The following is a 13,570-nucleotide window of genomic DNA, read 5'->3' as shown; positions in this document are numbered from 1 at the left end:
GAAATAAAGAAAAATCAGATGGCCTTGGGTGCCTATCTCCAGGCTGAAAAGAGGATGGGATAAAAGCCCAAGTCACACGAAGGGCCTTAATCGGGCCTGGAGTCTGCTCAGACAAGGTTTTGCAGAAATCAACTGCCTAGGGCTCACATGGTGAGAAGGCTAGGGATGGAAAACATCAGAGTACAGGAAGACCAGAGCAGAGGGAAGAGACGCTGCCTGAAGTTTAGGGGTGCTTCAGCACAAGTGCTCTAAAATCCCCTGGGGTCTCTGTCTCAGAGCACTTTTAGAAGTCCCTGGTATCTGGAAAAATAGAAATGGAATCAGACCAGACTGTCTGCCCCACAGACAAGGTGGTTGATAGTGGTGGTATTAGGATATTCCTTCTGTGCTCACAAGAGAGTGATAGGTTTTCAGTGTAACAGGGTTGTAGGATGAGGAACTCTCCAATACCCATTCTTGGTACCCTCCCATCCCACTAGGCACCAGGACTCAGGGCTCTCTGACAAACCTAGGGGTATGGTCGGTGTTTCCCTGGATCGCTGCCCCAGCACAACAGGCCCAATAGCAAAGGGAGGAGGTCCCAGGAGATGGGTTTCATCAAAGGATCTCCTCACTGTGTGCCTCGGGAGGAAACTACCAGCTTATGTTTGGGAGAGGGACCAGCCTCCTTGTTCATCCGTGTGAGTACTGCAGAAAGGATCCTTGGGGAATCGTTGTGAACGGATTGAGTCAGGGAAGGACGTCCTACGGTGAGGGAGTGGAGTGGTCTGCACTCATTAACGGAGTCCTTTACTGAGTTGAGTAACTGTCGGCATGTCAGGTCTAATGAGGCCGGGCTGAATAATGGATTAAGGGTTCTGCTTCAAAGGACAGATATCCAAATTTAGAGAAGAGATTTTCCTCTTGTCAGGTTTCCGAAGACCTTTTCTTCTTGGCAAGCACAGAGTCTACCCTACTGCCCCCTCTGTGTCTGAGACACTCACCATCTCCTGTCCATTCAATGACATCTTTTCTCGTAGACCACAGATTCCCAGCCTGGCTGCTAAGGAATCCTGGACAAAAATGGGTCTCCTTTGGCTACAAGAAGCCTCACCCCTTTCTCCATGTAAAGCATGCAGGGAGTTATAATAATGTATTATTATTAGTTCTGCTTACAACATGCCTGGCATGCCAGTGAGTGGGCTATGTCCTTCTTAGAGCTGTGCGTTCATCCATCCTAGTGATAATAGGTAATTGATATTAGACCCATTTTATAGATATGGAAACAAAGACTTGGGGTAAGCAAGTGGCCCAAGATCACAGGGCTCAGAAAAACAGAACTAAGGTTGAGTTAAATCTACTTGACTATTAATTTATTATTATTTATTATTAATCATACCACTGCCCAGCTGCCACCATACCACATGTACTGTGTGAAGGAAGACCCCGTACCTCAAAGGCCACCTGGGTGTACATTTTTCCTTCCCCAGGTGAGGAGGTTTGGTCCAACCTTTGTACATCTTAATCCTCTGGCCATGGTAGCCATGGCATAGCGACTCGGCATTTCCGGAGGCATAAGTACAGTCATACTTGTATTAGCAAGATGCAGGTATGTAAGAGAAGGAAACAGAAACTTTAGGAGATGAAACTGTTCATTGGGTATTAACCTACAAAGAAAGAGGAATTAATATTAAAACCATGAAGTGGGCCACATAAATGTTTTGTTCCCTAAGAGGCTCTGAGTGGTCATGGGCAACTACCTAGTCGGAGGGCAGGTATTTGTACTGTGCTGTACCAGGGTGGGGGCACAGGTAGCAGGCCAGCTCACTTGGGGGAGTGGAACAAGACTCCAAGTGTATGCAAGTAAGTGCCTGGCCTTAGGAAGCCCTTCTGCTTTCTTAGATGATGAACCAGTAGTTCCTGAACTAATTTTGTGTGTTTCCTCATAAGATTTGGTTGATTTGGATTCTAGATTCCCAGCCATTGGCTTAATGATATATTTTCTAAGATAGTCGCCAAGGGGAATTAACCTTTCCATCATTACAGGGATAGCCTCTTTTGTGGTTTCTAGATCTTTATCAGAGAGGAAATTGTGACTAAGTGTAACAAAAGATTTATTTTTACTTTTCTTATCATTGAGTTTCATAAAAGATGATGGATTAAACTCCCCAAAGATAGTGAACTTTGGACACACTCTTCAGAAACTCCATACTCAGCTCAGAGATGAAGAGGAACATAAGGCCTACATAATGCCAAAAACAATACAAAATTTGGAAAATTAGACCCTACAGAAGTTAAATAGACATAACAAAAGAATATAAATACTAGGACTGCATTGAAAAGAGACTATTTGGAGGGTTGACCCATGCGATAGCCATTTATTAAACAGCTCTAGTGTCGCAACTGTTATGTTAGATGAGAGGAAGGGAGGGAGAGAAGACAAGGAAATGCAGGGTCTCTACCTCCAGGATCTCAAGTTTAAACAGACAGTTATGGTCCAGGGTTACCCAGATTCTAGGGAGGCCCAAAAGGGTTGCAGTGAATACAAAGGAAGGCAGGGCCAACCTCTTATCCAGAGTGCCTCCTCTTTACATTCATCCTCCTGCCATAATCTCGCCGAGGACAGAGCTTTGTTCTTTCACTCAGCACAATGCCTGGGATGTAGGCATCACCAAACAAATGACTATTAAGAGTGGGGAATGCCTCCTGGGCCAACAGGGTGATTCAGTGGGCTGGGGTGCTTGCCCCCTGATTCTGTGACCTGAGTTCAATCCCTGGAACCCACATGGTAGAAAATGAGAGGTAATCTCTGAAATTAATTGTCCTTTGGCTTTCACATGTGTCCCAATGGCACACACACACACACACACACACACACACACACACACACACAAATACACACACACAAAAAAAAAACTTTTTCAAAAGTGCCTGCTAGATGGAGAGAAAATCACTGTTTAAAACATGTTGGTTTTGGCATTAGTAAGAATTCTCCAACAGAGAAAATTGTTTGGCCTTTAAAACAGGGAGATTATAGAGCCACCCACATGGAATATAGTGCAGCAGAGAGTAGAATTTTAGAATGCCCAAGAGGCCAGATTCCCTATGCTGGTGGGGGAGCTTCCCATCTCTCCAGGGAAGGCTCCTCCTCCTCCTGTGTGTGTGTTTGCTCTCATGCTTTATCAAGGGGCCTCTTCCCTGCCAAGGGTCAGTTTTCCTAGATTAGAAAGCCCACCATCTTTCTGGAGAGCCAGAGTTTAGAGGCAAAAGGATAAAAATGTCTGTAATGAGAGCGCAGGACAAATGGGTTTTAGCAGGAAAAAAAAAAAAAAGAAGAGGTGTGATGATAAAGATGTGATGTCTGTGTGTCCATCTGAGGGACCACAGAGAAAAAAGGGACACTGAGGAAATGCTCCCACTGGGATTAGACTCGTCTTTGAAATGTGCAGGAAACTGTGGAAGGAGGCTTGAGAATGTATGTTTGGAAAAGCCTTTCAAGCTGACATTGTTCCTGGCAGGTAAACCTGTTGGGAAGATGCCATCCTGTCTGTGTGTGCAGATCCCCGAGGCTGGGTCTGCTGGAGGGGGCACAAGCAGGTGCAGCTCGGCTGCCTAGGTGCAATTGTGGGAAGGAAATGAAGCTGTTTCGTAATGATTAGAAAGAAACAATTAGCCCCAGCGAGGCCCCTAATTGTGGCCGCAGGAGTGAATAGGAGAACAAGCGGATTCAGAGCAGAGAGAACCTAACGGGGAAAACTAGACTAGCATTTAGAATGGAAGTTTAATGTCCTATAGCTAGAGAAGGCAGACCCAAAGACCGAAATACACACACACACACACACACACACACACACACACACACACGAGATACTAGTGAATAGTAACAATAACCTTAAAAAGTAAGCTTGAGACGCACTGGCTTACTTTATTGTAAGAACACACAGACTTTAAAATGCTGGTGTGCGTTATCAGTCTTCAGAACTAGAATACATTACACACTTTCTATACTTCCTGGGCTTCGGATTCTTTTTTTTTTCACACACATTTAGAAGGACGGAGGCTGTGTGGCATCCTCACTGAGAGCTCGGGCTTGTCTACACTGTTCTCAGACTTTAGGGTTTGTACCCCATATGGCCAGACCTTATCGTGGAACTCCCCAAGAAGAGGCAGCACTTCCTCCCGGCTTCCTCGCTAGGCAGTGCCCTTGTGGATCTGCCGGGATGACTGCCGTCTGTGCGCATGCTCAGGAATGACAGCCGTCTGTGCGCATGCTCAGGAATGACAGCCATCTCTTAGGGAGGCCCTCCTACACCCGATCCTGCCTTGCCAATGTCTTCCCTTAAGATGCATTTCCTGCCGGGCGGTGGTGGCGCACGCCTTTAATCCCAGCACTCGGGAGGCAGAGGCAGGCGGATCTCTGTGAGTTTGAGGCCAGCCTGGGCTACCAAGTGAGTCCCAGGAAAGGCACAAAGCTACACAGAGAAACCCTGTCTCAAAAAACCAAAAAAAAAAAAAAAAAAAAAAAGATGCATTTCCTACCAGGCACGATGGCACACATCCGTAGTCCCAGCACTCAAGAAATTGAGGCAGGAGGTTCATGAGTTCAAGGCCAGCCTCGGGCTACAGAGCAAGGCCCTGTCAGAAAAGAAAACAGTGCGTACTTTAAAAATCATGTTGCAACTAATCCATGGCTCCTCACATTCTTCCAAGTTGCCTCTTACGTCTTCAGTTGTATTGTAGAAGCCAGAATGGGTACCTACCTTTCAGGAAAGCCTCACCGGCTCCAGGGTGGCTGACGGAAAGGTCTATGAGACTATTCCTGAGGGAAATTATCAGTGGTGAGACTTCTCTTTCATCGAAGGAAGGCTGACTTGAGGGAGACTGGTAAACTGAGGCAGGAGGCAAGTGCCCCATCCAGGCTGGTCCAGCCCAGGTTAGAGTTCTTGTAAAGCACCCTTCTACTGTGTGTTATCTGGTGGCTTCAATAAGCTGACCTTCGGATCAGGGACCAGACTGGCTGTGCGCCCACGTGAGTATGACCATGCCAACAACCAGAGTAAGAAGGCCTGATGACCTGTTAGTGTAATCTCTAGCAAACTTGGGGTGCACAAAACATCATTTCTTATTTCCACAGGCTTTTGTGGTGGCCGAAAGTGTTCCCAGTACTCCTACTGAAGTCAGAGAGGGGCCAAAGTGAATATGAAAATCTGAACAGAATAATTTATAGGGAAAAAAATTAAAAGAATTGCAGATACTCTGTGCTTTCAAGCGAAGCTGATAAGATCAGCACCAGATAACCTGAACATTCAGAAAATTAGCTAAGTGCCCTTGGGGAGGAAGAGACGGGTTAATGGCAAACACAAATTCTCTTTTATTGCTGCAGGTAGTTAAACTCCTGGATTAGCTAATGAGTGTGGTAACAGGATGGCAGTTCACAGAGGCTTTTCTCAGAACTGAGTTGAGTCCCAGAACCCTCGCCCAAGGGTGAAAATGACTGAGCCCTGTGAATGGCCAGTGTCCTGCATGCTAGAATAAGGATAGAGCATTAGATGGACGAGGATGACGGAGCTGGGGTAAACTCGGCCCCACCTTCTCCAGTTGTATTTAACACTGTTTCCACCTTCAGCAACAAACTGATAACACCACATCAGAATGTGAGAAGTTGCCTGCACATAACAAGAAACCCTTCACTGGGTGTCTAATACATCCTTAGTACTATTATCATGGCCTTGCCATACTAAATTTTTACTATTGTAAAAAGAGAGGGCAACAGCTTCCTTGGTAAAAAGAAGTTGTAAGAAGCCAAGAACTTCAGGACAGTTTAGGGTAGTGTCCTGAGACCCCAATGGGCTCTAACAGAGTGGTATCACAAAGGCTTCTTCAGAGACCTTACCCGTAGTGGGAATTCAGCTCTAGCCCCAAACTAATCTTTGGAGCAGGAACCAAATTAAGCAATCCTCCAAATATGGAGAATGAGGCAAGGATAGAATGCACAAGTCCTTCCTCTTCCTCTCTGTCCAAGACACGGGTGTTTTCTTCTGCAGGATCTTAAATGATTCTAGAAAGAACCCATCCCACCCAGCACTAAATACTAGGGAAATGTTATCCTCACATTGACCCCTTGGCAATCATGAGGTGGGTGATAATCTAGATCCTTCAACTGGAGGATCCAAGGTACCGCTGCTCTGAGCAGGGAGCTTTGATCTCCTGAGTTCTACTGAATTTATGGAAATTACAGTAGAACTGGATGGTAGGAAAGGACTACTCAGAGCAGAGACAGAATTGCAGTACCAGACAGCAGAAGGGCTAAGTCTTCAGACTATGACTGTCCATGCTGTGGGGGACCAGAGTATCTTCTGTCTATGGACTAGGTTGGTCTCCCGAGCTTCTGTAAAGGCGTTACCTGCAGTGTGAACACTGGAGGACTAGGAGGTAAATTAACATTCGGGAAAGGAACCCGAGTGGCGGTACTATCCGGTGAGTCATCCCAAGTGGTACCATGGGCAACCCTGTAGGTCAGTGTCATTAATCCTTTTCCTGGAGATGGCCATTGTTACTATGGCAGGGTGAGGCTTATTGGGGGTATTATACTAATTGTTTTACAGAGGTCTGCAAAGGGGGAAAGGCACCACGATCAATCTTAAATATCTGTGTTTCTCTAGGTCAAACTCATTAAAATATGACTTTACTCACTCAGCGGACACTTTTAAATGCCTTCTAAGTAGCTATCACTCTAGATAATGTTAGGCTGAGAATAAAAAAGCCTAAGATAGATGTCTGACCTGTCCCCAAACAGCATAAAAACTAGCCAAAGCTTGAGAACACTGTACATTTAGCAACCTAACGAACTCTTTCAGTGTCGACAACTGGTGGTGGGGATAAAAAAGCTCAGATGGGTTCAAGCCCTGGTAGAAGGTGCCCTAGAGAGAGGCTCTTTTCTGTGCTGGAAAAGATTTGTTGAGCCTCGACTGATTGATAAGATCTGTACGGGGAGGAGGGAGGCAGAATTCCAGCAGAGGGAAACAAGAAAAAAGATCTGCTCTTGGAATAAACAAGGCACAAGCCTTTTGGCCTGTGTAGGCAAATCTGATAATAAAAAGGGACTAAAAGAACAAACCAAAAAAAGAGATACTAGCCAGGCAGTAACTTTTAATCCCAGCACTTAGAAGGCAGAGGCAGGTGGATATCTGTGAGTTTGAGGCCAATCTGGTCTACAGAGCTAGTTCCAGGACAACCAGGGCTACACAGAGAAACCCTGTGTAAAAGAAATAAAATAAAAAGAAAGAAAGAGAGAGAGAGAGAGAGAGAGAGAGAGAGAGAGAGAGAGAGAGAGAGGAAGGAAGGGAAGAAAGACAGGAAGATAGAAAGACAGACCAGAACCTTCCAGAGAATACAGAAATTGGGGCCAGGGCCAGCCACAAGAAAACTGAGAATCCAATTTAGAATGCAGTCTGGTGTGAGATGAGAGGGATCAGTTCTTTCCATGGGTGGCCAGGGACTCCCCTCTCCGTCTTCATGGGACTGGGGGAGGGGGGAGTCACCCCAGCCTCCGAGGAAGGCAACCACGCGTTTCTCTGTAAGGAGGCATTAGGAGGGCTATGCAGATAGATTGGCCATCTTTCCTGAAAAGCCTGTGGCAGTTTCCTGACGCAGTCCAAACCTGAATGGGGCCCACATCCATGTCACTAACTCTCATTTCTGAGTTCCCAGTGCATAACTACAGGGCACAGATTCAGTGGCGGGGGCGTTTTCCATCACCACAGTGCCCCTGGGGACCTGCAGGCTAATACATTCAGACATGGCCTTCTGTATTCGTTTTGAATTGTGATGACAGGTTAGGATCCAGAACAGCTGAACTTACAGTTGAAAAATTGATCCGGTCCTGCTAAAGTGACCTCTGATGCCATTCAGTGGTAAAATGTGTTTTTCTTATGAGGTAGGAATAGGATGTCTCTCACCACAGGGCTCTGAGAGACAGAACCCCAAAGACCTCCCATTAAAGGTGATTTGTTTTTGATTTTCAGGGGGAAAGGTAAGGTGGCTGTAGATATCTGTGGAGCCGAAAAAGAAAGGGCCTAAAAACTAGGAAGCTCCTGTCCGGCAGCCTTCTCTGTCTGAAAGGGCCAAAGCTCCATGTCTGACCATGGCGCCCACCCAGCTCTGCTGCTCCACGGGCAGCACCAGGCTCCAGGCAGCTCTGTCTTAACTCAGCATCCTGGAGCTATGCCGGCACCTGATGTCTTTGGTTCAGGATCCAGCAGGAAGGCTGCATCGCCAAGGCCACCCTGGTTGTCTCAGTGAGCAGAGAGCATCACCCAGATCTGAAAAACTTCCATGCATAGTGAAGAGCTGTGGGAGAGGGGAGCACAGGACAGGGCGTTCTGGTCCCAGCCCTGCTGAAAACTCTCTAGGTGGTCTGTTGTGTTAAATCCTTCTGGCCAGCCTCCGCTTCCTCCTCTGAAGGTGGAAGGGGTAGGGAAACTAGTCAGCGAGAGTCACATTCAAAACAAAATCCCTCAGAAAAAGTCAAGAATTGTCTCGGCACTGAGGAGAGGCCTCCAGTAGCTCCCCGCTTCCTGGAATAAGGAGACAGTGTGATTGGTTTGCTCAGTAGTACATTTTCATGGTGAAACCCTGGCACACTTGTTCAGTGCTGTGTGGTTGATTAGGTTCATTTGACTTGGAGAAATATTCATTTTTCTCAGAACAGCCTGGTTGGAAAGGTGGGTGAAGGAGCATCTCCATTTTATACGTGAAAGTTCTTAGACTTCAGCCAGCCCGTTGACCTAATCAAGGCCATTGGGAGTAAATTACAGAGTCAGGACTTGGATGTGGGTATTTTGGTTTGTTACTCAAAACATTTATCAGTGAGAGAGAAATCGCCTGGTGATGTGATAGACTTTTTCCAACTTAATGTCTAAATAGCACAGGCCTGCATTTCCCGCCAGTGTCCAGCTTACTTGGGGGACAGCACTCCAGAGGGATAGCTTGGTCCCCTGGGTCCTTTCTTCTAAGCTTGTTTGCGTCCTGCCAGAGCAAATGTGTTGACTAGACTTCCTGAGGTTTTGAAGACGCCGTTAAGTCGAAGAATGACGAGCTGGTTTAGTGGCCCCACCTTTCTGGTTTTCCAGAATGCCAGACTGGACCTCGTGGAAAGTGACTACATACCGAGAGCTTGAGATCTTGGCCAGGACTCATGACTTGTGCCTGTCCCTAAGCCCCAGTCCATCATGAACAGCTGGTTTCTAAGATGTCACTTCTGGTATAAAGCCTCCAAACAATACCAGCTAACCCAGAGAGCTCTGCCCTTGCCTGTCACTGAGTTCTGGCCTAGGTTAGGACACAAAAAGTTTAAAAAAAAAAAAAAAAAAAAAAAAAAGATCATTCTAACATCAGTCCTCTTGGCCCACAGACATCCAGGACCCAAAACCAGCAGTATACCAGCTGAGAGATCCTAAGTCCAAGAACAGCAGCATCTGCCTATTCACCGACTTCGATTCTCAAATCAATGTGTCAAAGGACATGGCGTCTGAAGTGTTCATCTCTGACAAGACTGTGCTGGACATGAGGTCTATGGATTCCAAGAGCAACGGAGCAATTGCCTGGAGCGACCAAAATGGTTTCAACTGTAAAGACGCCTTCAAGGAGAACGCCTCCTACCCCAGTTCAGGTGAGTGCTGCCCAACGCCGTCTCCTTGCTTCGGGAGAGGCCCAGCTCATGTCTGTGGTGTCTAAAAGCTGCTTTGGGTCATGTACTCATCAGCTGTCGTCAGAATCCACATCCTGTTTTACTAAGGAGTACTGAGCCCTGTCCCAGCAGGCCACAAATGCTCTGGCCCTCCAGCAGACCAGAGAACATGATACAGGGCATCGGCCTGGCATTGACTTCTCACACCTTCCTGTCTTGGTTTGAGCCACTTGCCCTCTCTGAGCTCGCAGGCCCAGTTTCCATGCCCTTCCTGCCCTCCCCAGCTGCCTGCCCTGATTTCTCTGTCTGCCAAGAGTGTGAGGGTACCGAGTCTCAGATGCTGGAGTGATGTCAGGAGTCAGGGGAGGAGGCTGCCCCTAGGGAGCACCATTCTAATCAAGGAGACCATCTCTCAGCAGAGGGACATGTAAATTACGTCAGGCTGTAATTAATACATGCATTAACTTAGAGGTGAGGAAAGAACCACCTCAGAGAAGGGCCCTGAGGAAATGCTACCACACCACAACTCAAAGGTTAAGAAGGGACCAGCCGTGCCTAGGCCAGAGAGGACCCTGTCAAAGCCCAAGAAAGGAGAATGCTGAGAACAAGGGAAAGCTGCAGGAAATGAGTTGGAAGATGTAAATAGGGCCAGATCATAAGTGGAGGTAAGAGGATCATAAATTCAAAGTCGCCTTCCCCTACACAGCAAGTTCAAGGCCAGCCTGGACTACCTGAGACTCTGTCTCCAAAAACAATTCAATAAAATAAAATATAAGGCTGATTGCTGCATGGAGGGTGGATTGTAGGTCCAGCAGAAGAAAGAGAATGCAGGAGAGCGATGATAGAGTCCCTACCGGGTGCTGGTAGGGACTCCAGTGGCCAACACCACTTGGGCTTCAAGGACAGAACCACACACAGAAGAAAAGGCAATGAGGTGTCAAGGAAGGAGACAGAGCGTCTGAGTCAGTGGAACTAGATACTCAGTAGGAGATAACAAAGGGAAAAAGTGGGATTCAGAACTTCCTGGAATACATGGAAATATACGGCCCTAGTCACTGTGAATGTCTCACTGCCTTCACTGGTCTCTGGACTGAAACCTGCCTGAGTCCAGGGACTATTTTGACTTTGTGGTCCATGTCATACAGCATATACTCTGCACAGCAAGCCTTTGCTGAAAGAATGAAAGGGTGCCCAGAAGTCGGGGTATTGGTCCTATCGGGACCTTCGCACCATTGGATGCCCCTGGGCACTGTGTCCCCCCAGTTCTCTCCCAAAGAATCACAGAAAAGCCACATGGTTTAGACTCTAAGAAAATGCCTTTGTTTTTCTTTCTAGACATTCCCTGTGATGCCAAGTTGATAGAGAAAAGCTTTGAAACAGGTAAGAGAAGGAGCTGCCCAATTTCGCATGATGCAGGAGGAAGCAATGAGCCCATAAGTGCACAGGGGAGGAGAAGGGGTGGAACTGGGGGCGGGAGCGGCACTTCCAAACCTAGTCCCAGCTGCCCACGCTCTGTCTTGGATCCGTTAACTTCATTTTCCATTCTCCGTACTAAGCAAGATGTGCCTTCGGGCTCACTCAGCCAGTGAGGCACTCCCAGGCCTCTGTCACAGACCCTCTGTAAGGACAGCTAAAGAAAGCAGCTGTGGAGTTTGTGAGTCCTTTCAGAGCAGCCCTGCACTAACCACGTCACTCTGAGGACACTGTCCCTCTAGAAGCTCCTTTCTAGAAAGGCCTAGAACTCACACGGCCTCAGGCAAAGGCCTTGTCCCAGTGCAACCTCCTAACTGAGTCATCACTACTGTGGTTTCACTGAGGGGCCCAGGCCCACAGGGTTGAGAAGACATGTCCTGAGCACCTACCCCAACCCCATGTCAGAGCCTGCAGGGCCTCAGAATAGTATATGACCTAAGTCCTTTGGGTGGTTTTTGTCTTAAAACACAATGTTCTCGCCCTGGAGGAGTACACAAATACCCTTGCCCTGGGGTGTGCACAAAAGCTAAAAGAAATGGATCCGGGAGTTGAAGTTGCCCACACCCAACCTAACCAGCTCTTGAGAAAGTCCATGGTGCCTTGCTGTACAGACCTCTCGTGCACACACCCCTAACGGCTATGACCTCTTGGTTTTACAGATATGAACCTAAACTTTCAAAACCTGTCAGTGATGGGACTCCGCATCCTACTCCTGAAAGTGGCCGGATTCAACCTGCTCATGACGCTGCGGCTGTGGTCCAGTTGAGGTGAGAAGTCGTCAAAGCTTGGAGAAGGCTTAGGGGATGGGGGTTCCGGCTAAAACCCAGGCCTGAGAGCAAACCACCTCCCATGGGAATTTGCTTTAAATAAAGCAAACTTTTTAAATAAAGACTGGACCCTCAGGCCTCTTCTATTACTTCCTGTTACAAGTTGCCGCTGTAATAGTAGCCTGAAGCGTGGTTAACAGAACACACTCCTTTTGGAATCCTCGGCTTAGCTACGCCTCTCCTCAGATAGACGTGGAACAGCTCTGATTGTCCTTATTTAGAAATGAAAGGCAGTGGGGCCAGGTCATGTCAAGAGCTACATAGCCAGTGAGTAGAGGAGGAGAGAAAGTCCAACTCTGATGCATATGGACCACGTGCCTCTGGCCCCACCTCTCAGAGTGGAACCCCCTTTCCTGGGTTCTTGCTCCTAGCAAGCTCTCTCAGCTCGATGCTGGAAGACACTACATTGGTTACCCCCTAAGCCTGGCTCCAGTCATCATGTGCTTGCACCCTGACAAGGCCCCCAGTCACCTGGCACAGCCCCAAACAAAGTCATCCCCATCCCATCCCTGAGTCCTGGTGGTCAATACCAAGCCTGACCTCTGCTCTTCCTCACTCCAGGTCGGCAAGACGGAAAGAGGCTGAACTCCCAAGCTCCTTCCTCTTCATCACCCCCCCCTCCCTCTTCAAGCAAAAAGGAGCCCTCCCACCCCATAAAGAAGGCTCTCGGTCTGACTGGCTCACAATCCCCCCGCCGCCGACTGGATCTCCTGAGTTTGTGATGGAGATTGCTGAACAGCTGCTAAAAGCTACTGTAACCACTGCTGCTGGCCATTCACAGGAAAGGCAGGGGCTGCGACTTCTCCTGGATATGAAGACCCCCCAGCCCCCACTTCCCCACCACCCCACCCCATCCCATGACAGATCCCCAGTAGAATCTCTTGGACCGCAGCTCCTGGAGAATGTTGTAAAGAACATGTTTTTGTTTTTGTTTTAAAGCACCCATAAAGAACTCCACATTACCCTTTCCTCAAGGTGTAGAAAAGATGACCTCATTGTCTAGACCTTCCCTGCTACCGTGTGTGTCTGAGCCACATTGTATAACGTTCTGCTGCCCATGACTTCATTAAAGATGACTCAGAAAGAGCAGAAACTGTGATCCTATTTGACTGGGTTTGGTGGGGGCATTTTCACGCTGCTTATCACCAGCTGGGCAGAGAGAAACCGAAGTCCGCGGATACCACGCAGTCCAGCCTTTTAAAAATTCCACTAAGCAAGCTGTGCCAAGGGCCAGGGAGCTCCTTTTACAATTGTGTGTGTCCCCGCTCACCCCACACCTCAGAGCCACTCAAAACAGGCCCGCACCCCGGGGGAGGGGTGTCCTAACTTGTAGCTGAAACTTACCGGACAAGAATGACAAGTATCCCCAACGTTGTCACCCACTGGCTCCTGCCCTCCGGGGACACATTTTTTTTGCTTTCACACTCAGATTGACTTGTCGCTGAAACTGTGTTTTACCCTATAAACCTATGGCTGCGACTTGTCCAAGTAGATGTCCTAAACTCTCACCTCCAGCAGTAGCGGGAGTCCCTGGGGCCTCCCAACACACCTCTCTCTGCCCAGTCTCTTCCATGGGTCTCCTCTCCCCAAGGGTGGGGATTCT

The 13,570-nt window shown here is 47.9% G+C and overlaps 1 protein-coding gene across 1 annotated transcript in view; it reads left to right on the top strand.

Annotated features, from left to right (window-relative positions):
• Positions 1-12,783, top strand: part of LOC131919447 (T cell receptor alpha chain MC.7.G5-like) — a 653,930-nt gene extending 641,147 nt beyond the window's left edge. Inside the window, exons 5-8 of the mRNA XM_059273660.1 lie at positions 9,392-9,649; positions 11,003-11,047; positions 11,800-11,907; positions 12,529-12,783. Coding sequence (XP_059129643.1) covers positions 9,392-9,649; positions 11,003-11,047; positions 11,800-11,906 — 410 coding nt within the window. The 3' untranslated portion in view covers position 11,907; positions 12,529-12,783. The remainder of the gene's footprint in view (positions 1-9,391; positions 9,650-11,002; positions 11,048-11,799; positions 11,908-12,528) is intronic.
• The last annotated feature ends 787 nt before the right edge of the window (positions 12,784-13,570 follow it).

This window comes from Peromyscus eremicus, chromosome 9, assembly GCF_949786415.1.
Source record: "Peromyscus eremicus chromosome 9, PerEre_H2_v1, whole genome shotgun sequence".
NCBI classification, from domain to species: Eukaryota; Metazoa; Chordata; class Mammalia; order Rodentia; family Cricetidae; genus Peromyscus; species Peromyscus eremicus.
The sequence above is the reverse complement of the archived record's forward strand: the minus strand, read 5'-3'. Positions and strand labels throughout refer to the sequence as shown.